We start from the raw sequence: 26,613 nt of genomic DNA, 5'->3' as shown, positions 1-26,613 counted from the left end.
GACAGCTCTGCAGTGTTTAATTAAACTGAGTATTACTTCTACCTTAAATCAGAAACAGAATATGTAAGTGTAATTAATCTGGGAAATAATTAATTTAATATGCAATTGATTTCTACAACTGTGCTAATAAAACCAGGTCTGCTCTTGGACACAAATGTCTAAATGGTGACCGTTTTAGTCCCTGACCACCAGAATGCAAGACAGAACAAGCTCAGAAATCTGCTGAAAGCTGGACTTAACAGTTGTTTAGTTTCAAAGCTGTAACAGACTTATTAATCTGACATCAAGGATGATACTCTTCTAATTTTAATCATTGAAAGGCCAGGCAGTTATTCTAAAGTAGTCACCTGAGATCCTTTAATAGTTAAGGTAGAGACGCTTGTCAATTCATCCCATCTTAGCTTCGTATCTCAGAGCTGGAAAACTCAGTGCTGGCTATACTCCAAGTGACTTAGAAATGACTGGCTCAGAAGGGTGAATTCCACCCTAGATGTGGCACCACAAATGCTTGCCATTGAGCTGTGGCTCTGAGCCCGTGGCTCTGAGTGGACCCTGTGTCCTGCACAAAGGACACACAGACCAGCAGCCAAATTAGAAGCACCACGTCAAACCAGTGATCTCTTGTTAACTCCTACATGCTGCCCAGTGATTTGCAAGGCAAGAGAAGCACAACTACCAATTTTCTTGCTGCTGAAAAGAACTGCCTTTGGAAAGCTGACATGGAAAAGAAAGTGCTCTTCCTTAGCCATCGGGCCAGTGGGTTCATACAAATGGGGCTGATCTGCAGGAGGAATAGCTGGGCTGAGGTGATGCTGCAAGAAGACACTACAGGGGCACAGATCAAGTAGTACACTCTCCTGAATGGGGACACAGATGAATACAAAGCACTGCATACAGCTATAATTATTCCTGGGAAATGTGATTAATATTTATACTACCATAATTGTCCCCATCTGAGTTTTTCCCTAGCATGACTACTCTGACCTATGCAGTAACAAGAGCATTAGACTAATAGAAATTCTAAGTGAAATCTACCCCTCAGTTATAAACCCTCAACATAAAGAAAGCATTTTAATTGCTTTTCTGATTGGAAATGGATGCACAATGCTTAAGTTTAGTGTGCTAAACTCAGAGACAGTATTAAGCAGGTGTTTAATTAGAAAGTGTAAACCCCAATGCTGCCAACACCACACACACACACACACTGAACAAATCAAGAATAGGCTTATCTATTTACACACAAGCTTAAAACATTTGCTTAAGAGTTTTGTATAGTCAGGACCAAAACAAACATTACGTAAGCACAAACCAGTTGCTAACAGTTGTTTGAGTGACAACTAAAATATTCGATAGGTTCAAAGCAGCAACTCTTTGAAACCCCAACAGTACTTTAACATTAGCTGTTTATGGTCTCTGTCCTTTCCTCTTCAAATTGAAAGTTTCTCAAATGATAGAAAAGTACATATACTCACGACTCCCAGCATGCTCTGCAGAAGTCATGTCCACAAGGCATATCCACTGGGTCTTCAAACACAGAAATATTACACATGCAAATGTCACACTGTAGATGAAAAAAAAAAGCTTCTGATTAAGAAATACCCTAAAGCTTTTTGTATTGTTAACAGAGTGTGTTATGTTGAAAAATCTCAGCAAAAATTTAGAGAAGTGCTCAGTACGGGAAAAATCTAACTGCATTCAGAAAAAAAAAGTTATTTAAGATACAGGAATGGGAAAGATTGTGTATCTCTGTTCCTACAGCTACCTATCCAAAGAGTGTATTCAGGGCTGCCTTTTGTAGTGTCCTTGAGCTCAGGAAGTGCTTCACCCTGCAGAGTGCTGGAATCAGAGTTAGAGTTCTAGGTACAAAAGAGAGCTGCATTTTTATCAGAATGCAGCCAGAAATGAATTAGGAGATGATACAGGCTACAGGAAATGTTTAACATCTCACACAGTCAGGTCCAAAGCAAGGTGGAACAATTTGGGTGTGCAGCAGCAGCAAATATGTTAAGTAAAAACCTACATATATACTATTTTCTTAAAAAGACTTGGAGGTTTTCAATCAAAATAAAGGATAAATTACACTACAAATACTCCAGCAGAAGATATAACTGCTGAATTTTATACAAGTAAGTACTAAAGAAAAAATAACATTGAATACTGAGACCCTTACTCTGAAATATTTAAAGCATAGGGATGAAAATCCTCACTGCTTGTGATTATGTACGGAAATAGTTATTTATGTTCTTCAACATTAATAGGATTAATGTTGCAAAAGGATTTTTCATTGAAACAAAGACACTATAAAAATGTACTTCAACTTTCAATGTATTAGCTTTTATACACACTAAGGACATTTTCAGAAAGTTAGCCTGTGGTATGTCACTTTAAAAGCTCTTGTATTACAGCCAAAACAAAGTCAAACCAAAAAGCTGGCCTTTAAAGTGTAAAACTCAGTGACGATATGTGCTGTTACTTCACTCATTTCACCTTATTGTCTTGCCAAAATTAAATATCTTAAAAGTTGACAATGCATTAAAAATATTCTCTATTAAATTTATATGAGCTGTAAATTTTGTTTAAAATGTATCCTTAAAATAAGGAATTTCATGAAGCCCTGAGTTAAAAAAATAAAGTAAAAACCTGTTTATAAAATAGGATGCAAACACACAACATGTAAAGGAGCTTTATACCTTGCACTTTTATTTTATCTATTCCTTTTAGTTTCCATTTTCCTGGCAAAATGAGATTTGATAGTTTAGGTAAGATTCTTAAACAAACAGGAATACTAAATGTGTGACTGGATTTGGATTTAGACACACTAGATCCAGATTTGTAGATGACAGATCTGTAATGACAATCTAGATCTGTAATGACAATCATTATCCAAACCTGCATTCCTGGCTTATGGACCATCAATGACAAACAAAACACACAATATAAAACTGAAGACATATAATCTTCTGTTCAACACTTTAATTAGGAAACATTCACAGACAATATTTAATTGCTAATGTAAATAAATATACAATAGCTTCTTTTAAAGTAATTTACAATTAAAAAAATAAAATATTTTTATGCAGGAATACAAAATCTTAATTTTAATATGAGATTTAGGAATGATCCATTTGCAAGATTGCATGTAATATTCTAAAAAAAATGCTTAGATCATGGAGCAAAATTTTATAATGCTGCAGCTGTGGATTATTAAAAAGAGAACTCTGTCTTCCAAAAGAACCACACTGATTTTAATGAAAGGCGCTTTCATATTTCAAATTTGCAATAGCTTTGTAAACTGCTTCAAGCAGCCCACACATAGTAAAAGTAATTATAAGCTTACAGTACACTAGTGGGCTGACATTTCAAAATGCAGACAAAGACAATTTTGTTTTCTAAAGAAAAATTTTCAAAAGGCAGGGTTCATGGAACAGGGTACATTCGGGGAAATGGATACAATGAAAGTGAACATCTTGATAAGGATGAGATGAGAAGTTCAAAAGAGCCAAATGCACTGATGTGACTGTAGCTGTATAAAATCAGAGTTTGTGAGTGACAGCCAAGGTAAAAACAGAATGATTTATATTAGCCAAATGCTCAACTGTTTTATCATATAGAATGTTTAAGGCGTCAACTTCTCTGTTCACCACTTCTGGAAAGAGAAACACTTCACACTTTTACAAAGGTATTTCTGGCAGCTCTCCTGTCTACACAGGTGCACTGTGTTTAGGAATCAGCTCACTTGCCCTGCTGGTTTCAGCTCTATTTATAAATTTACCACAGCTGTCTCCATGTCTCCTGGTGAGGGGCTGATTTCATCAGGGGAAGTGACAGAGGAGCGAGTGGTGCGCGGCGTTCGCGGAGAAGGGAGCGTGTCCCACGCGTTGTATCCGCTGGGAGGGGGAGTTGGCATCTGCACCCCTGAGCGCTGGCAGCAATTCTCCGGGTTACACATCCATGCCTCCAGTAACTTCTCCCTGTCCCAGTCTGCCATAAATACAGAGATACAGGAAATTATGCACCTGACAAGGTTTAAAATGTATTTTGTAACTGCATCCTCAAAGGAATATATAAACACTACACAAAACATTAAGAAAATGAATAAGTATAATAAAGTGTGATTGAACGAAACTTCAGACATTACATTTTAAAGAACACATTCCAAAATAATCCATAATGCAATGCATTTTTGTAAATAATTGCATCACAAACACCTCATTCACTCTTAAAATTATTTTTGTTATTTATTTACAGCAACTGTAGTAGCTAGGAGGCTTACTTGAAAACCAGAACTGAACTGACTTTCACAGACAGATGAAAATATACCAGCCCTCACACTACAGAATTTTCATTATTTTTCCTTTCTATAAAAAAAATAATTGTTTAATATGGATCCACTTTGATCTGTTGTGGTTTTTAAAAAAAAAAAAATGAAGCTAGGAAATAAAGTAAGAAGACTGAGATCCAACAGGATTACAAAAGGATTTGTGACCTAATGAGTTACCAGTCTTTATATATATGCATATAAGTGATGTGTTTCTGGGAGGGAAAAAATAGAAAAGAAAAACAAAAAAATCCCACCTGACTGCAAAGAAAATTTCATCTGTTTTTACTACCTTTTATTCTATAATTGTTAGTCAATGTTTTATTTGTAATTAAGACTGCCCATTTTTATACAAAAAACAACTAGTGAAACAAGATGTATCAGGTATTAATATCTTAAATCAAATCTTTCACAATTGTTTGAAATGCATTCTGTTTCTGATTCCTAAGAGTAATGCTAAAGATAACTTAAGAATAGCAGGTTTTTCTACCAAAAATACTTCAAAATTCTCATTTAAACATGTCTATCAAATTCCTATACACATTTGAATCTAAGCCCATCAACACTATGTGCAGATCACACAAACTTGAATTTCTTAAATAAAGAGAAATTTCCCAATTTTTTCCATCGCTTTAAATAAATATTTTAAAGTTTGGGCATTTTTTGAGTACTGGGTACTCCCAAAGAAACATCAATGTTGTTAACCAAAATATGTTTTATTTTGAATGAACTTTATTTTTGTAAGAAAAAGATAAATAGTATTCCTATACTGTATTGGTGCTGGGAAAATAAAAGATTTGCGTTCTAAACACTGAATTTAGGAAAAGTACTGCGCCTGTCAAAAAAAATTCTTTGAGCTGGAGATGATTTATTGATCAGGTCCTTACTTAGGTAAAACATATCAGAGATTAGTTTAATTTCATTTGTTTAAAGATATGGACCATGAACACATTTACACTTCAAAAATTACAAATTTTATCAGCATTTTTCATACTACCCTGAGTCTATAACCTTTCAGAGGGGGGCTGAGTGATGTTAAGATACAGATAAAATTTGCTAGAAATTTTCTTGACCTTCTTTGTCGCACTGTATCTTTAAAATTAGCAAGGGTTAAGACATTACTAAATGGATCCACTGTGTTCTCTTTACTAACTTATGAGTTGTAGTAAATCACAAAGTAGTTATATTTGTTGAAAGGTAGTTATATTTGTTGAACTGCCTCTTATTTATCCTGAAATCAACTGTTGTATAAGGAACTAGAAGAGAAACAAAGCCAATATTGAAAAACACTTGTAGAAAAACTGTCAAGTTATCTGTTTTTGTGACTGCCACAATAACAATTTTTATCTTGGCTCTAACTCTACATACTTCTGTCTCTCAATTAAAAGAAAAATACACTCTTAACGCCTGTGTCAATAAATTGATATATTTGTACAATAAAAGAAAGCACAGTCTGCTGGATTAAATATTATATGTGTGTAAACTATTAAGCTTAGTATATAAAAATGATTTTTCATAGAATTTAAAACATGCTCTTCATACCTTGTGTGAATTAAGTAAAGATTTCACATTATTCTGTTGTGAATTTCAAGATGTAATGCAAAAAAATTACAGTTTGTCATTTGATGGTTCTCAGTTGTCTAAACCTCTGTAAATACCTGAGTTATTGCCTTTACTAACCTGAACCAATACAGCTACAGGCAAAATAGTCTACTTTCTCATGACTTGCTAATTGTCTGTGCTTTTTTCTGTGCACTGGCCAATCGCATTAAGTTACCAGAACATCACTAAGGCAACATCAGGAGAATGACCTTTCCAACACAGACTGATTTCTTCTCAACTTTCAATTCCTGCTTGCTAGATGCTGGCAGACATTTCTCCACAGTATACAGCAACCTCACTGATTTTCAACTAATTGCAGACTGAGCTGAGAGTTTGAACAGTAATGCCATAATTCTCCTCTTCAAAATATCTGCACAGGTTATGGATCCTAATCAGTCAACTATGTATGATTTTAGCCTTAATGAGACTATTCTGGGAATACTACATAGCATTCAAGTATTGATTAAAGAAAGAATCCACATAACAAAAATATATGCAAGGACTGTGCCTTAAATATCATCAAACTGGCACAAGTTAATGTTTACTTAATTGAATGTTAAAATGAACACAAATACCAGCTATGGAAAATAATGTAAAAAGAGATAAGTTGCAGGTACCGCAGCCCCTCATGAAAGTGTACCAAAAGCTGGGTTTAAAATAATGTCTTTCTATTTCACTTATCCCTCTCCCACTGATTTTCACAAGGAGCCCACTAAAATAATAGGGTATGAAAGCTTAATCCAGCAACACAGCGATGAGCATGCAAACCATTAACTGCCTGAGTAGCTCCTTTGGCGTAAAGTAACAATGCAGATGCTTCAGTAAGCATAAGTTTTGAATCACTGAATTAAAGCCTAAAGCTTACACTGAGTTTCAGAGATACTTTTGTCTGGAGCAAAGACACTGAATTCAGTATATCCCCTTTCTGACAACCCCAGTTTAACTTGAAAAAGAATACAGATTTATTTCAGTGAAAATATACTAGTTACAGATATGCACATGGAAAAGCATACCCTGTATTAAAAGCGTAACTATAAAACATCCTTCAAAGGACATACACTCATATAATTTAAACCCCAAGGCAATTTCCAACCACTCATTACAATGGTCAGACTGCTTTTATTGCAACAAAAAATAAATAAAAAGATTTTGATCCGGTTTTATACACAAATACATAGTGGCAGAAAACCAATGGTTTGACAAAAATAGTTTTGATGAATTTGACTTTTTAGACATGTAAAACCATGGAAGTTTTACTCCTGTGTCCCTCACCCAAATAGGGCAGTTCTGTTTTTCCACATTGCTTTGGTTAAACTTCCATTTTAATTCCTAGTTTGAATCACTTTCCTATCAGCTTCCCTGTCTGCCTCAATACTTTTGACATACTGCAGCTGTACTTCCTTCTGAAGCACTGTGTGGTCTGTTTCCTGCTATATGATTAACCATTACTTCTCTTTTACTTGGAAATAAAATGCAAACATACAACTGTGATTCTGAGTTTGCTGAAAGCAGTTTCTTTGGACTTTAAGGTCTGGGTTTACCATGTGCCCGAAGTAGAGCTTCTGCAGTAAAGAGTGGGGCTTGAAGCATGTCAGCAGATTCCACGATCAGCATATCCTTAAGCCTTCGCAGGTCTTGAAGTCTTAGCCCCTCATATGGCTTGAAGAAGAAGAAGGAGAAGAAGAAGAAAGACAATTTATGTCTAGGATTTTCAAGTTAACCTCTTATGCAGTATTAAAAAGGAAGCATCCAAAATACTGTCACTGATCCCCATCTCAACTGTGAGGCAGTATGGGACAAAATTTATTCACTGTGCACACCAATGACCATGCAAAGCTTTGTGCAAACACTGTCATTTTGTAATATTTATAGCATGATTTTTGTAAACTTCAAAATCTAAAAGCAGTATCTCTAGAGTCCTCCATTGCAGCTGGAGGTCACCTTCAAATGATAAGCTAGCCCAACACTGATTCTCTCTCTCCCAAAAAAAGCTAGATTTTCACAGAATCCAGATGAACTTTGATTCAGTGATTAAACCTCAGATATTGTGGAATGGGTATGAGAATGCATGACTACATTTGACCTAATGATTTAGAGAGGAGCCAGAGAAAGGACAGGTTAACATACATTGCATATATATTCTCTGACACTAACTTTATACATTAATTAAGACCTGTTAACGCTGAATTGCTCTGGAGGACGATACATTGAGACATTAGACAGTGAGAAGTTTATGAGCAGAATCCAGTACTGGTCTTCTGAGGCAATACCCACCCTTTCAGAAGTGAAGTCAGTCCTGAATAGGACAGATGAGACACACAATTTGATGTTCATATAAACACAGGAGGGTTGAGGTTGGAAGGGACCTGCAAACATCATTTGCTCCAGCCTTCCTGCTCCAGCAGGGTCATTTAGAGCCAGCTGCCCAGGACCATGTCCAGATGGCTTTTGGTTAACTCCAAGCAAGGGATATATTGTACATGAAGATGTGAAAACTCTTTTTGAGAAACAATGGCCAACTGTGATAGCCCTACACAGAGCAGATCATCCAGCTGCCTTCCTGATCTGGAGCTCCATCCCCTTATCATAGCATTAGAAAAGCTCAAATCAGAAAGACAAAATGAAGTAATTTTAGGATTCTGAATTAGCTGTAACCGAGAGAGTAGAGATACACACAGATGTTTGCAGACTCCTTTTTAAAATTAAGAAAGGAAGACTATGACAGCAAATAATGTATTTGTTAGTGTTGCCCAGAGAAAATGCACCAAAGGTAGGAAGAGAAAAAAAAAGTGGTAGGGTATGTACAGAGAATGGATACAGAAAGGGTATGTAAAAACACTATTCTTACATGCACTGGTTTTATTATTTATATAAAGGATAGATAACAAAATATTTAAAGAATTTAACATAAAGTGTTACATGCTCAGAACTAATTAGGAACCTGGCCACCAAGTGGCAATTGTCTTCAGCAATTTGGAGACAAAAGGACATAGCAGCAGTGATGACAGATAACCACAGTTAAGACTATGCACCATTATTTACTATTTATGTTTTGATTTTATGTAGACCACAGTCCAGGACTCTCCAGCTCTAGATTATAAGGACACACATGTATGCATACATCCATAGGCAGAAAGCAAAAGACTGGTTCTGTCCTTGAAAGGTTACAATCCAAGTAAAAAGTCTATTCTCCCCTTTGATGATAACAAGCAGGAGGCAGAAGATGGGGAGAATGGATACCCTGGGTTTTTGAATGATTTTGTTCTTTGAGATACCCACTCTAAAAATATAACTTGCTCCCTATACTCTGGACATCATCATAAACTCCATAATGCATCTGAAACCATAACTGACTCCCACAAGGACATCTCCTGTTAGCTAATCAGTGAAATAAACAGGTGCTTCTTGATATCAGAGACTTTGTGATCAGCAAGAGTAATGCTCCACAGATATGCACTGGGTCTTTGTTCTTTCTGAGAAAGCAAGCAAAGCAGAAGAGAAATGACCTGTGAGTGTCCTGACCTGTATCTTGATTGCTCAAGTTCAGGCAGTTTCTGTATGTCCTTCCATTGCTGATCATGCATGACTCAGTAAAGGACAATCTGAACGTTAATGGCTTGCACTGAAATAAATCTGGGCCACTTAGATTAATAGCATGCTGCAATTTGACTGACCTTCTTAAATTATTACAAAAGAGATAATTTAAAAAACATTTCAGAGAGACAGGGATACAAACAACTGTGTGCTGGAATGATTATAATTGTGCTTTAAGTACAGCAAAAAAATAGAAGCAAAATGGTCATGACTGAATCTGAGCTCCATTTTGAACTGCAATTGTAAAACAATCAGCTGTGTCTGCACAACAGTACTCAATTCTTGAAGACCATATACATAATAAGAAAAAATGTCTTTTCTGTTCAGCTTGCAACATAAAAGCATATTTTAGGACCTGGAATTTTATCCTGAAATGGAGATATGTTCAGAATTATATTAAACTGATTGGTTCTAGGTCAAACACTTGGAAGTATCTCCCCTTGAGTAACAGACTACTATATTATCTCAGCTGGAGCACAACCAGCAGGGAGTTTTGGATCTGCAGTTTTTAAGAATCCTAATTTTACCTTTTCAAGTAATGAAGGAAATATTTACTAAGAATGTGTTTGAAACTTCAGACATTTGCTTCATAAAATAATATATGAACCCACAGAAGAAGCTGAAAGAAAAGAAATTTTAGGGTGACACTATTAAGTAGTTTAATCAGGAAATTCCAGAGTGAAGACTTTATACAATGGGAATCCTTAAACATATTAATGTGTACAAGAAAAGTCTTGCAGAGATTTGTGAAGATACAGTCTTTAGTTACAAGGATGTACATCATTTATGTAATATCACAGAGGTTTCTTTTAATTACTTCAAACCCTGATGACTTATCTCTGCAATACCATGTGCTATAAAGGATTTTGATTACAGCTTATGATGCTCAGATACCTCCTTTTATAGTAATTTGTGGAGGAGCTCTTTATTGATATTTGCTGTGAAAAAGACATTGTTCAATATTAGCATCATTTAACTAAATAATGATTTTGTAATATACTATGAGTTACTACTTTAATGCACTGTTGAGCTCCTCACCACAGCTTCCAACCCTTCTCTATTCTCAAGAGCCCTTCTCTGAAATTATTTTCTTCTCAACCTTTTACCACTAATATTTAGATATCATAAATTATACAATTTTTTTTCTCCTGAAAGTACTTTTAGTATGTAAGCTGATTATTTTAACAGTTCATTTCAAACTATTATTACTTTCTTCTCCTTTAAAGCACCATTAAAATAGATGGGGAAAAATAATTCTTTGCTACAATGATGACTATATAATTAAATGGTGTAAAAAAACTTCATGTAAACATCCTTCTTTAAGGGTGGATGGAGTTCTATAGTTAATGGAGGAATATATTAAAAATTATTTATACTCCATTTAACTAATTCAATTAAATTATATGCACTATATTTATATGAGTACATATATCTTAACTAACTGTAGTCTCTTTCTCTCCTTTCACTTAATAAACCATTCTCTATCTGTAGAGATAAAATAAATTTTAATAATTTAAGATAACTCTTTGTATTTATGGTATTTGTATTACTTATACATTGATATGACATCCATTCAGGAACTGAAGAAAACCATTCCAATTATTATACCCTCAGTAAATCCGTGATATACTCACTAGCAGTGTACTTCTACAGTATTCAGTGGCACACATGTAAAATGAATGAAGAAATTATATATTTTGCTATTGCACAAGGTATTTCACCGGTCTGACTGAGAGCCAAAACTATTATGGATGATCTGCACCAAGGTACTGCTCATTCCCAGGTGTTTCTTATGTAAGTTTAAAACATTCCATGATTTGATTGAAAGGAAGGACCCTGTTATCTCCCAGGGATACATCACCAAAACAAATATTCTCTCATGCTACACTAAACAGCAATGTGAAGACTGTGCAAAAGAGCAACCAAAATCTAGTAAACAGCTTAAGAACAATCCCTTACTGTCATATTATTTATAATACCTTAAATTAGATTTAGAAGATGAATTTAGGTTTTATATAAGGAAGTTTTTTTTTTAGATAATTCAACAAAGAGGAAAGAATCAAGAAAAAAAGGATTGTGCTCTCCTGTAAACATGGCAGGTTTGGAAGGGTAGTTATTAGATATTATCATTCCAGGTACTACTGTGAATATCATAAACACTGGAGTTAAGCCCATTTGGCTGTTTTGCCTGGGAAGAAATCCTATTCATGATTTTCAAATGTTTTATCTTTTCCTTTAACCTTCATTCAAAAGATGCAGTTCCTTTGAAAATGCATTTCTTAGTGTTCAAAGTTTTTAAATTATTCATGAATGAATATTTTCTGTTTTGAAAGGATTACAAGCTGAATACTATGTAAACAAGTATTTGTACACTCAGTCCCTCAGTGTTTAATAATATATAAAAAAGAAATTGAGAGGAAAAAAAGTAGAGAACCATCCTTGGGAGAAAATTCTGGTGAAGCATCTGCACTCTGGGGCTTTTGATGGAGGCATCAAAGCCAGTGTTAAGTGCAGTTTTCACTGTCCATCCCACACATGTGTGTACAGACCTGGAGGATGAGGACAAGCAGTCATTTGGATAGCAGCTCAGTTCAAGTCTTTCTAGGGCTGTTTTTCAACTGGTTTTGGCCACTCTGAGGGCTAAGATTGAAAAATTAACTTCCCTTAGCTACATGCACTTGGCATCTCCCTTGTGCTAGCACTTGTGCTGTTAGAGATACACAAGAAGTTAGAGAAATTATCCCACTGGAAAGTCATAAAGAAAGGGAGGACACACCAGCAGGAAGAATTCTGTCTTTATGAAGACAGAATTGCTCTATGTAAATCCCCAAGGTCATCAATTGGTGTACCAACTTCCAGGCTGACATTTTTTGGCTTGTGAACACTTAGAATGTGTGGAAAAGCTGCCCTGGTATGTGAGATGGACAACAGTACAGTCCCTCATAACTATGAAGTCTTTAAGCTGGTTTTGCCTTAAACAGGCACAAGACAAATCTCTTGTCAAAAAGCCTCAAGTGGCTCTTGATTTGCCCCATCCATATCTGTAAGTTCCCCATCTTCTTAACTGTGTTGGTGTATGTGCCAGCAAACCCTTGGTATAAATATGATGATAACAATTATTCAACTTAAATGAAGAAGTTACATATTACAACTTTTTTAGAACTTTTTCTTCTTTGAAGCTGAAACATTGCTATGATCCAGCTGTAAATATAACCTGCCTAAGAGTTCCACTTGTATAACCAAAGGAGTGGTAAACAGCAATTGTGGCAAGAAACGGTTGCAGCCTTTTAAAGTGTTTCTGCCAAGAGAGAAAATATAATTTCAAACTATCTTCTTACAATTTGGATGTCTCTATATGGGGATGTTCAGAGAAATTAAAATGAGTTAATTACATTTGCTATTTCAATGTACAAAGTATATTAAACCTCATCTCAAAATGCCTCATTTAGGAATGAACAATCTAATTAAGGCTGTTTATATTTGAATTTATACAAGAAAAATGGTAAAAAAATTAATTGCACAGTGCAAAGACTTTCTTACTCTCAAACAAAAGTGACCATGTGTAGTATTTTTCAGGGGAACAGTTGATGTGATCTAAGCCTACTCATGTATTTTCTTTTAAACAACCTTAGGTCACAAGTGGGCTGAGCTAGTAAAAAGCCAAGCTATACTATTTCTAAAGGAAGTAACCATAGAGAAATCTATTGTCCTATAATTTAAACAGAATTAATTTGTAATATTTACTGAATCATATAGTTTATCTATATATTCTTATTTAGAATTCTAGTTAACTAATATCTGATCATGCATGCGAAGGGAACTTGTACTCAGAATCTTTTTGGTCAAATTATCCCTGACAAATCACAGTCATGTGTAAGGCATAACAGAATTCAAGCAAATTTTTTGTCAGTGAATTGTCTCTCTCAAAAGTTAACTTGGAAATAACATCACCTATTATTACCTGTTTTTCATCCAAACTCTGGTATGCAGTAGCTTCAGGCACCATGTTATAAAACAAGAAAGTTAAATGCACTATTTTGAAGTCCTGCACTAGTCAGTTGGTTTTTGTAACAGTCAACCCAGTCTCAGTCCAGGAAGATCCACCAGAACAGTTTTCCTACTCTATTCAACATGTTTACGCCTTTTTAGAATGTCTTTTGTCCTCATTTTTGAGACAAACAGTATCTTAAGAAATAAAAAACCTTAAAAAGAAGTTTGGTTTAGAGAAACTGTTTCCAAGTTTACTGGCCTCACTCTATCCCCTCTGGTCTCACAGCCTGCAAGACAGTCCACATAATTAAGATATGAATGAAATTTCTGTTTAATTTTGACAATATATTTGTTATGTTCTCTGAGCTTGAAAATTATAAAGAGCTTCGCTAAAATTGTTTACAAGTACAAAGTACAGTACCTACTGAAATACTTTGCAGACTTTTGTCACAATGTAAGTGCTACAAATATAAATGTGTACAATAATTCACATTTAAAGTATCCTCTGACCTCTTTTTTGTCTAAAGCAGCATACTCAGCTTCAATGCTTTCAGCTTCAGGATCACGTGAAAATACCATTCGAGATTCCAGGTTAAGAGCCAGCTCTTTGTGGTGCTGTTTCTCCGCACAGTCACATGGGGTATCTTTATTTTCATTTTCTGCAAACAAATCTCCACCATGTTTTACTAGAAGCTGAAAAGTAAAATGGCAAAGTAAGCAGTTATTAATTAGCAACTCTAATAATACCCTGAAGAAAAGGCACATGAATTAAGAGGAAAAAAAAAATGAACCAGAAAACGAGAGACCAATATAATAATAATAATAGTCTTTAGAAAGCAAAGATTCTGCATTGTTATTGAATAAATTACTGCTTGATTTAATTCATAATTATACCTATATCCACCTATAATTCTGTAATTCCACAGAACCACAAGATCTTAGAAATATGGTACAAGGCAATGCTGCACAGTATGTTTCTGCTGTGTTTTAAAAACTAAAATTCTGCTTCACTGATACGGTCAGTGCCCCATAGAAAATGAGGGGCCTGAGGTCCTCAAGCATGTGCCAAGATAGAGCTAGAAACACCTTTGAACATTCTTTCTACAGGGGTACAATTCCACCATTTGTATACTTGTGCTGACAGAAATGGGAGATCCCTTAGGTAGGAGAGATGAGAGGATACCAATTAATTGGGAGCACAAAATACTACTGGCAGCTCTACTTTGTTTTTGTGGACATGAAAACAGTGAAATGAAATAACACTAATTCTAGTAATTCTAATACATGAAAACAGTGGACACGAAAACAGGGAAATGAAATAACACTAATTTTAGTGATTCTAATACAGTCTAGCATTGTGCTATTTCACACCTTGTCTCTTGCCAGTAACCCTCCCAAAATACAGTCTCTAGCTGTTAAACCCCTGTGCTGCTCTCCTTAACTTGCTAACTTGGTCTCCTGCTATAAATTGACCTGATACAAGCAAGGACAACATAGGCCACAGATTTCAAAGGCACAAATGGACCATTCTGCTGATTTATTATGACACCTTTATGTCATTACTAAAATGATTCACCTTGTTTCTAAATGAAGTCTAAAAACATTATCTTGCCTTCAGATCATGGTGTCTGTAACAACACTATCCAGGGTATTTCAAAAATCAGGTAGCAATTTTTATACTTCTAAAAAAACCACAAATTTCTCTAAAATGATCTGTTCTTCATGCAAACCTTTTAGATCATGATCTGACACTCCCTAATTTTTTCTTCAGCAGAATAGAAAATTTCCTTTGCCTAGAAAATACAGAATGTCTTTTACAAATCCAGGTTCATTCTCATAGATTCTTGGGAAACCTCTTCCACATTCTCCAAAATAAAAAGACATGAAACCCCAAAAAGACTGCAAACCAGTGCAACAAGAAGATTTAGTTGAGAAGATATTAGTGTCATTGAGTCTTTGATCTTCATAGCAGAGTATCAGGCAGAAATACAGAAAATACTGGGACAATTACCAAGATACACAGCCAACAGTTTAACCTTTGCCTTTGCTAAACTTCTTAACATTGCCAAAACTTCGTTGAGTACCACATTCTGTCTGTTAATTTTAACATCTAACAGAAATTTAACTGAGGCAACTAAGACACCTTCTGAGGGGAAAGAAAAATATAAATATGTATTTGAAAGAACAGTCCACAGACTTATGCAGCTCAAAATCTAATCTGCAAGATGAGGAACGTGCAAAGCAACCTGTTTTTAATAGTCATGCCATATTTCTCTAGAAGCACTGTTAAAAAGTCTTGTGTTGCTTGATTGAGATTAATAACCTAAACAATCATATTAGCAATTTAAACAATTGCAAAAATACAATTTAATATGCCAAATATACTGTGATAGTGTGGAACATATATGCATAAAATCAAATCTATTCAGCATGAAAATTATTATTTTCCATTCAGTAGTTTGAGGTAAGCACCTTGACTTTGCCCAAACTATCTTTAGCAATGGGTTCCACACAGCTGTTTTGGTCAGAGGAGAAATCTAACACATGTGAATGGGGCAGTATCAAGACTGTACATTTGACTATCAGCTCTGACCAAGTCAACTCATAGGTGCTTCATCTCCAAAGATCAATATTTGGGGTTTCCTTTTCTTATTTGGATGTGGTAGGGACAGGCAAAGATACAGAACTGGGATTTTCCTGAAAGGTCTTGAAAAGTGAAGGAGACAATGAAAGAGGAATGCTGCTCTGAATTGAGAGTAACCACCACAAAAAAAAATGGGCAAAAGGCATTCCTGGGGTTCTAAGTGACCTGCAGTTTACTGGAGAGAGAGAGGACAACTTGATAGGCAATGCATTTTTTAATCTCATTTTGTTTTGTTAAGAATTTTAATCCCCAAATACTTCTAGGAACAAAGAGATAATTGTTGAATTCCTTCACCAATCTGTTTCAGGCTTGGTGAAGGCATGTACTGTATCTGTCACAAACCTGTTCCTGCTGAAGGAGTTAGAAGGACTACAGACCACAGACTGGAGGACTGAAGACATCTCAGATCCAAGGTCCTCTATCCCATGGTAGGGCACACAAAGAAGTTTGAACTTGGGGGTGTACACTACATTTCTAATGCAGAAACCATGACTAGTTAAGACTACATAATGGTGTCCAAACTCTGGCAACTAACAATCCATGTGGATCAGACTGCAAATTGTTCTTCAAAGACATACTGAAAGCAAATTAGAGCCAGAAATTGTTTACTCAATCACAGTACGTATTGTCAAGATAACATAACCCAGTTTATATAATTAAATGGGGAACTAGCAGTCTAGTCACTGGATTTATCTAATGAATCACACTAGTGACACTGAGAAATAGAACGATAATTTGTAGAGAAGCACAAACCATGAACTTTTATGATGAGTTTAAGATGAATTGATTTTACAGTCTGCAGTTAAAAGCTGCAGCCCAGCTCCAGAGCCACAATTCACTCTGCAGCAGCCCTGATTCTTTCTGACATTACAGTCTGCCTGGATCTTACTGCATGAGCCCATTTGCTTCACACTCCTGAAACTGAAACTTTTGAACAGTTGTGTCTATCACTAATACCACTGTATAGCCCCATTTGGGGACATGAAGGTAGAAGCAGAAGACTCCTTGTTCAAATCTCCTGTAAATGTGAAGTCTAAGTTTGTAAATATCAGATATTGAAATATGTTCAAAACTTGTTACTAAAGTTTTCTTCTGTTTACCATTTCTCTAGCAGAAACAACCTTTCTTATGTCAAATCATTGTATGTGACTGTTTTTCACCAAGTTTGCTCAGAGGTCATTAAATGCTAATTGCTGCTGATATATCCCATTTTCTCATATGACATGCACATTTGTGCTCTATTGTATAATAATGTACATAAAAATATGTTTAAAAGCAAATGTATCATCTTGAGGAAGGATAGATAGAACACCTGTGATTGAAATGCCTATAGTCAGAATTTATCAGCCATCTGGATCAGTAAGTGGCACTAAGAGAACAAGAGCACCTTATACATTCCTTTGCAATTAGTTTATCAAATCAGAAAGAATAAAAACTTGACAATCAAAATAAAAGCAGTAGTAACAGATCTAGGAGACATCCTGATACTTGTTTACAAATAAATCACATCACAAGAGGTACTAAGTCTATCTTATAACCATGATTTATTTTAGATGACAGAAAGACCCAGACAACACTTGTATATCATTCAGTTACCATGTACATAGTTAGCTAGGTCTGAGTATAATTCAGCTAGCAAAGACTCCATGGTGACTTGCCTCCCTGGTGAAAATTAGTAAGTATGTAGATAATTTCTAAGGACATGTTGAAGACAAACTGCCAGCGTCGAGCTTCAGGAGCTGTTAAACATGGGGCAGAGAAGAGAGGAGGTACTGGGGCAAGATTCAGGCTGTGTTACTGGAGGTTAAATATCAGCATCTAACAGCAGTATCCTCTTAACTCCTCTCAGTACTGAGCAGGGAACCAGAGAGACAGAGGCTTAAATAATAGCACAGAAAATGGCATAAGGAAGATGAGTTTCATTAGAAGCTCAGAAAACTAAGGATGATCTGTATACCAACAAAATGAAAGAAGTGATGGATATTGGAAATAAAAAGACGCTAACTGAACTTCTATAGAAAGGACTAATAAAAAACCAGAAGATAAAGAATATCCAGTTCAAGTGGGTGCACAGCTGAGGCTGGGGAATTGAAATGACAGACTTTAAATGAGAATTGTCAGGCAATATCTGGAAACTTGACAGAATGCAACCAGCAAACATAATGTGAGGATCACAGAGAAGTTCACAGTACTGGAAAGGTGATGCTATGTAATCTTTTTGAAATAAACCACAAACAAACTGATAAATAAATAAACTCTATCAACAAATACCAGGGTAATACAATTCTGGAATTAAACAAAAAAAATGCTTTGGTGACTAAAACCATAACATTAAAGGTAAAATGACTACCAAGAATAGAAATGCTGCAAGGAAGAAATCACAAAAATAAAGGGAACTTCTGTTTTGCATCTCCCAAGTATATTTAGAAATTATGTATGCTAATATGTGACTCTTAAATTAAAATTTCAGACTACACAGGTGACTGCATGATAGACAAAACAGTCAGCAAACACATGAGAGGAGAAGCAGCTCCTGACTTTGTCCAGAGTAGTCTGCAAGACCTAATTCAAAATGTTACCATCAACGAACCACTCATTAACAATTCCCAAAGATACATTAAATTTACAGATGCAGTAAAAGGACAAGAAATCCATTGCCTACTTTCAAAAGGTGATACTAAATAAGTGTGGAAAAAAATTCCAGAAACATCAGAAGAGTCTGTGAAGAGAGAAAAACAGGACAGAATCATATGGAAAATAAGCTGAAGTTGTCTCCAGATGAAGAATATGTAATGAACAAAGTCTGGGAATGGTAAATGCAAAATCACAATAAAGAAGACTGTGATAGTTTTTGGAGCAGTATCCCACGTGCATAGCATCTCAGAATAAATAATTTTAAAACACCACACAGTAAATATTTCAATGTTTTTGTAAAATTGGCTGCTGGACAAAGTGTAAATTATATAACTTATAGCAGAAAAGAGGTATAAATTGTTGGAGTCCGGATTCTCTGTGGATACTTCACAAAAGACATAAAAGAAAGTCTTTCAAATTGTAATCTCAGCACAAGAGGTTCTAGAAAAATCAATAAACAAAACACTAATATAAATACCCAGCATCAGATGGTACTTGTACTCATGAGTCCTACTGAAACTCAGATATGAAACTTCTGAACTATTTATTATAATATACAGCTTACTGATTAAATCTGTCAAGGTGCAGAATTAGAAGATAGTAAAAGTAACATCAATACTAAAAACAGCTCCAGAGAATGGCAGGAAAGTACAGGGAAATCATCAGGTTTTACTGCAGAGAGAAGTCACCAAGTGAAGTCCATCAGTTCACAGACCTGACTGTTTATGACATGAAGTAGTTATCTAAAAGAGCAGGTGAATAAAGAGGTGATAAACTTTGCTGATGATACTAAGTTACTGAGCATAATCTGAATAAATATAAAATTATATACAGAAGAAAAAAAATGTAAATTTCACATACAAATGCTGAACTCTGAATTAATTGTTGCCATTGAAAATACAAATCTTGATGTTAAAATAGACAGACTTATGAAGATGTTAGCTGTTTTTGAAAATGTGTATTAAATTACCAGCACAATTAAATACTAGTTCTCATTACTTGATATAGTTTAAAAATAAATCTGATGTAAGACCTTCAAAAGTCATTCCTAATCACTCATTACTATCCACTACTTCCACAAACATTAAGAGAGCTGGACACTGTAAATTAAAGACATCAAATCTGTTCTTGAAACAACATTTCCAGTCTCAGCTGCAGAGCAAAATAAAAAGAGCTCTAATTTTCTCTCAGGTAGTTATTTCAGTTCTCTTTACACATATAGGATACCTATGCCTACCTTTAAAGCTTTTTCTCCACTGTTACAGTCTTGTAATTAATCCAAATTTTTATATGCCTACATAAGTCTTCTTTATGTTGAGGAAATATTGTCATGAAGTTAATGTATATGTAATCTATTTTTTTTCATTTTTCTCTACAGTGTATGTTTTGGGCTGTTTACTTTTGCAATTTTTTCCAATTAATGAAAAGCAGAATAAAAAAGTTAATTCAATATACCATATCACATTTCCCCCCTCCCCCAAAAAAGCTTTGTGAAATACTGTGCATGTCACTTACTCATAACAACATATATAAACTTATAATTATATATGGATTTTTACCTCGACACAGGTTTTCATCCCTGAGGCAGCAGCATAGTGCAAAGGCGTATTTTTTTTGTTATCAACAGCATCAATGGCTGCTCGTTCATACTGTCCTTCATCCAGCTTTGCTCCCTTCCACTTCAGGATCATTTGCAGACAATCGGCTCTCCTGCAGTCATCTTCCGAGGGTCGTGTGAGGCGAGGATGAAGAGCTCCCTCTGAGATCATGATCTGAGGTCCCATACACAGCAAGTGCATAGATGTCTCGTTGTGCACATTCCGTTTATTTGGGTTACCATCTCTGACAAAAAGGAAAGTTCTGCAAGAGGGGAAAAAATAGATGAAAAACAATTACCACACAATTCCATTCATTTCCTTGAAGTGGGAAGGGTGTATTATGACAGCTCTCTTCTTCTTGCAAAGATTTTGATTAGCCATGCTAGTGATAAATGTTCTTTGACAGAGAATTACTACTGGACAGCTCTCCTCCATTTCTCTTAGGAGTTGAGAGCCAAGATCTGGATGAATTATAGAAATATCACTAAGTACCATACACAATTACTTTGTCAGTGTATGAGAAAGTTTATTCTACAGTTCTGTGTTTCATTGCAATAAATGTTATTAACTCACAAGACTGATGAAATAGGTACTTTATTTCTTCTGCTCTGTCCTGAATAGTAGTGCATTTGGTAGTTTGCAAATAGATAATGACAGAGTAATTTCTTAAAAATTCATTCTCCTTTGCTGTATCTTTAGTCAGATGTCAATGCTGCACTTACTGCTTCTTAAAATATTTAAAATACTTTTCCTGCCAGAACTGCATGCATTGAGGAACGACTATTTGCTTTTTCGCTCTAGAATGTATGGAAGTGCAACATAGTGCAAACTCTTCCCTATATAGGTGGCAAAAGTTGGCAAGAATTTCGGTGTTTTCTTGAATGCTTTAGAGGCAGTTCAAAGTGGACAATAACCTATTACCAGCAAAAAGGATCACCTTAGTAATGAAAGGGAAACAGGCTAATTCTTAGAATCAGAGCTCTGAGTCCTAACAGCACCTGAGACAATGCAGCTCCCTGCTGCTTCTTGCCAGCAAGGATTTATAATAGATACAATCCAGATCTGAAATGGAAGAACTGAGACAAATCATACAAGCCTTGTGAATCTGAACTTGCTTTAGCCTTTTGAGGTATACTAAAATAATATTTTTTTTCTTAAGGGAGAATAAATGGTAGGCAATGGCAGGGAGGAAAGATTGGCTCTTTGAAGGACTGGGATCACAGAGACAGCAATGGTGAAAGAACTCCGTGTGATAGGAGGAAGAACAGGTATTGTTCCCTCAGGTTCCCAGAAAGGTAATACCAGGCTAAATCTGAAGCATGGCACATATGTTCAAGAAGTCACTGCAAAAATGCCTGCACTGCTCCCATAAACTCCCTCACACATAAAGCCCACACAAGTCATCGTATGTCTCCTCTCCAGGCTGACAGTTTGCAAATATGAAAAAACCAGTTTTTCTGGAATCCTTATTAAGTTAGTGCAGTGAAGCAGGTTCCACCCTCCCCTGACCACACCCCTAAGACTAATGAAAAACAGTTTCAATCACTTTCAGGCAGCTCAGCCACCTGACAGCAGGTGCTGCCTATACACAAAATCAGACAACATTGCTCTTGGTGAACAGTGGTGAGAACTTGACAAACTCATCCAAATTGACCAAAAAAAAAAAAAAAAAAGTTATTTACCTCAGTTATTGCCTTATGCTACAATTACAAGTCTAAATGTCATCTCCTCTTTCTTTTGTCCCTGAATACATCCCACCTTTCTCTTTCTCTAAATTCACCCATGCTTTGTTCAAGACAAAGAATAATCCTGAAACAATTTAATTAACAAAGGAAGAAGCCATACAGGGTGAACAAGAATTTCCCTTTCAGATATTATTGAAAATAGTCTGGACAAGTATTTCAGTAGAAAAAACTATGCACAGATGATTTAGTCCTGCAATAGAAGAATGTCTGAATAGCTGTTTGGTCAGTTGATTTCTGGCCTGTCTTCCTCCTGAAAATTTCTGAGCAGTTTGAATTTAAAATGAAGCTTACTATTAAAACACTGCTCTTTTAAATATGTGGCAACGAAGTATTCAGAAAATAAAAACGAAACAGTCTCCTCAGTGTTGCCCTATTTTGGCAGCAGAAAATGCTCCTTAGAGAAATCTCTCTTTTATTCCATGATAGATGCATTTGTTGAGAAATATGAATATGCCAAACTTGAGATTAAAGATCTTGTAAAAAAAACAGTGACAGCATATTTTGTTTGCTTGAGGCTTTTTGTTTGTTTTCAGAGGGGAGGGATTTAGCTCCAGAGGCAAAATGCTTCAGAGCCAATTACATGAAATGGTAAGACTAACCAGTATCGAACACTATCCTATCCATGTATTACTATCCATAAAATATATTTGCTTGTTTGAATTAGCTTTACATAGTATGAAACTAGAGACAGAAGGAAAGGAGGAGAAGGAAGGTGGGAAAGTCAGAGACAGAAGGAGGGAAATGGGAAAGAAGGAGACAATGATAACTCCATGGGGACAAGACAGATTCTACAGAGGCACTTGGATATGATCAGCTCTTCAGTGTAAGGGAAGTCAAACCAATCCTGAAAGGCCCAGCCGAATCCACGACTTAAAGTTCAGAGATAACTAGTATCCAAAAAAGGGCAAATTAATATATTTTACATCCACAAGTTCATTACCCAACAGGGCTCCATTTTTAACAGTGGTATTTGGTGCATAAGATTTCACAGAGCAGTGCTGTAGATCTCTGCAATTTAGCTCACAACTTCAGACATATAAGAAGCTAAATTTTGCCTGGAAATGTACTGATAGAGTGAAAATATGCAGTGCCTATGGGAAATATCACTTAGCCACAAGGCAGACAGACTTTACTCTAGTTGCAGTTTCCAGATTTTGCTTCAATCTGTAGCACTTTGCAGAATCCAAGCCGGAGGTGACAAAAGCATCAAAAAAGTGTTGAAAAAGTGACAAAAAGGAAAGGGCTGTTACATTCACACCTACTACTATCTGTATTTGCAGAAAAGCAGGAAGAAACTTGAGATCACAAGGCTGGGAATTTGAATAATAAACAACTGGGACATGTCCTCACTTTGGGAAACTAACAACACAACTATTTCTTTAGGTTTTAATAAGAACGTCAATGTTTGGGGCAGGAAAACCACCACATTTATAGTTTCTCTCTCTAAACAAATGCTATATATATAAATATATTGTTGGAACCAGATGATCTTTAAAGTCTCTTCCAACCCAAACCATTCTGTGATTCTATGCTATATGTGTGTGCATAAAAAATCATAGAAAAATGTGCCCATGTATTGAAAAGAAAACCAAAATTAAAAACTAGTGTAAAATGAAATTACAAAAGTAGTTCTGACAGCTGGAGGCTAAAGCATGTCTGAATATGCTCCAAGACAGTGAAACATAACAATTTTTGAATGCAAAGCACTTATGTATACTGTATAAACTACACAGAAAATTGCACTGTTGCTTTAAGCAAGACAAGTAAAGAGAAAAAGATGAGCTGCAGCAACAGGGTAAACTGCAGAGGATTCCCTTTCACAACATCCCATCTACTCCTGGGGTTAGACAGCCCTTGTAAGTACAGCTTGCTAAAGAAAGTGACACTGCAAGCTCCAGTCAAGGCACAAATCTAACTTTAAGAGAAGTGTGAGTATTAATACAAGTATTTTAAGAGCATTAAAAGAAGTATGGGTAAGCCATGAGTTACAACAACACACAGAGGAGCCAAGACATGTTACCCAGTAATTTAAAACTCATTTGCAATGAATTCATACAATTATTGAATCATTCAGCTTCCAACACAGTTGGCCAATACTGATGCATTAAGCCTTGAATTACTATGATTATTTCAATAACTAAAAGTACTTTTCTCCCAAATATACTATAACAAAACAACTACAGTGTACTAGTAAGCACTTGAAGAAATCTTTTTAGTCATTACTGTTTTAAATAATTTTGTGAAGAGTATTATTTTTACCTGATGTTGAAAGACACATCTATTAAACATAATGATTGATACTTTTATTCATTATAATTGTGAAAATTATTTATTAGTACTTAAAAGTTTCTTCTCAGTTTCATTAAGATTCGTAAGTGTTCCTTACAGCCCAGGAATCTCCTGCATGCAGTAAAAACCTGGACAGGAGAGAATGACTATTCCTATTCTAAAACAAAGTATCAGCTGACAGGACATTAACGATTCATGAAAGAAAAACCATAGACTATTATCCTGACTTTTTGTAAGCCCCAATTCAATTGACCCCTTGCCTAACAACTGTTACTAACCCTACCAGAATTCCCATAAACACTAGAAATATCCTGCTGTAGTAAGGAGTGAGGTTATACCAGTGATAATTTGGTTTAAAACCAAGGGAAGCATCTGAGAGGCTGTCAATGCTAGTCTCCACTCCTGATGGAAGTCTGTAAAAGTTAATTCTTTCTTCTGAAGTTTGAAATCTTCAGAGAAATTTCAAGGTCCCTTAGGTCGAGTACTCCACTCTGGCCTCCAATCCCATACTTTTCCTAAATAGAAATGCCTCATTTTTTCCCATTCATATGACCCCTACCAAGTATCTGGTACATCTGGCAAAATGGGTTAAATAATTCCCTGAGTACTCAAAGAATTTCTGCAGATTTTCAGAGAAAATCACCAATTTGAGAAGCATTTCCAGACTATGGCACATATGAATCACATCTTAGAGCAATCTAAGGTTCAAATTGAAATCTTTGACTCTTTCAACATGTGTTCTGCTGGGCCTATTTCACTTATGGACTTGATGTAATGTTCTGTACAAAAATATTATCTAGAATGCAAACACTGTCTTCACTCTCTCCTAAACTGGCTCTTAAAAGCCTTACCATCTTTTCTCCACTCTGTTGCTACCATTTCACCTATGGTTTCTCCAAACAGCCATTTTCCAAAAGACTGTTAAAGTGATTAAAAGTAGCACCTAGGTTTGAGCTCCAGCTCTGGACTGATTCATGTTACCATAGTAGCCCTTCAGCTAAAAGGTACCTAAGAAAGGTCCTATACAAATATGCATCAATAAAGAACTTCCTATTCTGTTTACTAAAAAGATGCAAATAGGTTAAAAAGTTTCTCTGGTTTAGGGATTTTGTGTCAGCAAATATGATTAAGTATGACCTTCTGTACATAGATATCAATCGTTGGCTTGGTACAACACAAAAAAAGAAGAGGGAGAATGTGCAGGAGCAGCAAGGAGATACAACTGAATTCTGGAGCACAGATCCAAAGACAGTGCACTCTGAAAGTGAGGAACACAGAACTTGATTACCCCTTACATTTGTTATACTGTGGGCAAAAAAATGATGCTTTATTTATGGTTCCTACGCCTTTTAGGAGGAACAACAGCATCAAACCAGAGATTAAACAATTCCTGATGCAAAAATGTATCTATTACATCAGTGAATTACCTATAACCAGAACACTATTGTTTTTGAGTTACTTAAATTTGGCCTTCACTTGGACAGTCAGGAATACTGTTTCCAAGATCCCACACCACTTCTGGCTTTTATTTCAATATTCTGAGTGAGATTTCAAAAGAAATGGAGCTCAGTGCCAAATTAGAAGTAGCTTCCACTGAAGCTGGCTGCTTACCAGCAGCTTTTGTGACAATACTCTGTAAGGCAAAATCTGTGTGATTTGCATCTCTGTCTCTGGCCCTTTCTTATATACATCTCATGACAGCTAGAACCAATTCTCAAACATAGGTGTCATCCTTCCAGCTCTGTCTCCATATCCTTCCTTTGAACACAGTTTTTTTCCGAGAAGACCAACCATGCTGAATTCTCTTCTCATGTAACTGTTGGCTATTATTTTTAGATTGGTCTCAAACAATTGTCAGATGAAATAGTAAACATGAAACTACCAACAAGTGTGTTATCACCTTTTAAACACACAGATTTGTATTTCTGCACAGGACAACTACCTATGTATCAGTTTGTAAATTACCTGGCAGTGTCTGAGATCTAGTGTTGATACTATTTATACAGCAATAATGAAATTACACAGTGAATACTAGCAAGCTTCGCATCATTTCTATTTGTTAAAAACTATGAATGTATTACAGAAAATGTCATCTTTCTCTATCTCTCCCTCCATAAAAATGTTTTCAATTTGTATGTTGCTTTACCTTTAATGACACTAGTTTTTATTTTCATTACATGCCCCAATGATGTAACTTCA

General features: G+C 35.6%; 1 protein-coding gene across 5 annotated transcripts in view; it reads right to left on the bottom strand.

The window, feature by feature from the left end:
- The window catches only part of ANKIB1 (ankyrin repeat and IBR domain containing 1), an 89,348-nt gene that overhangs the window by 22,826 nt on the left and 39,909 nt on the right, over positions 1-26,613 (bottom strand). For all 5 annotated transcript variants that reach the window (XM_085050701.1, XM_085050705.1, XM_085050704.1 and 2 more), the window contains exons 3-7: positions 20,342-20,642; positions 14,015-14,197; positions 7,462-7,579; positions 3,773-3,981; positions 1,473-1,561 (exon numbers count right to left, since the gene is read on the bottom strand). In XM_085050701.1, the coding sequence (XP_084906827.1) occupies positions 1,473-1,561; positions 3,773-3,981; positions 7,462-7,579; positions 14,015-14,197; positions 20,342-20,642 (900 nt within the window). The remainder of the gene's footprint in view (positions 1-1,472; positions 1,562-3,772; positions 3,982-7,461; positions 7,580-14,014; positions 14,198-20,341; positions 20,643-26,613) is intronic.

The sequence above is a fragment of the Lichenostomus cassidix genome, chromosome 2 (assembly GCF_008360975.1).
Source record: "Lichenostomus cassidix isolate B80296 chromosome 2, HeHo_3.0, whole genome shotgun sequence".
Classification (NCBI taxonomy): Eukaryota; Metazoa; Chordata; class Aves; order Passeriformes; family Meliphagidae; genus Lichenostomus; species Lichenostomus cassidix.
Note: the sequence above shows the minus strand (reverse complement) of the source record. Positions and strands in the feature narration are given on the sequence as shown.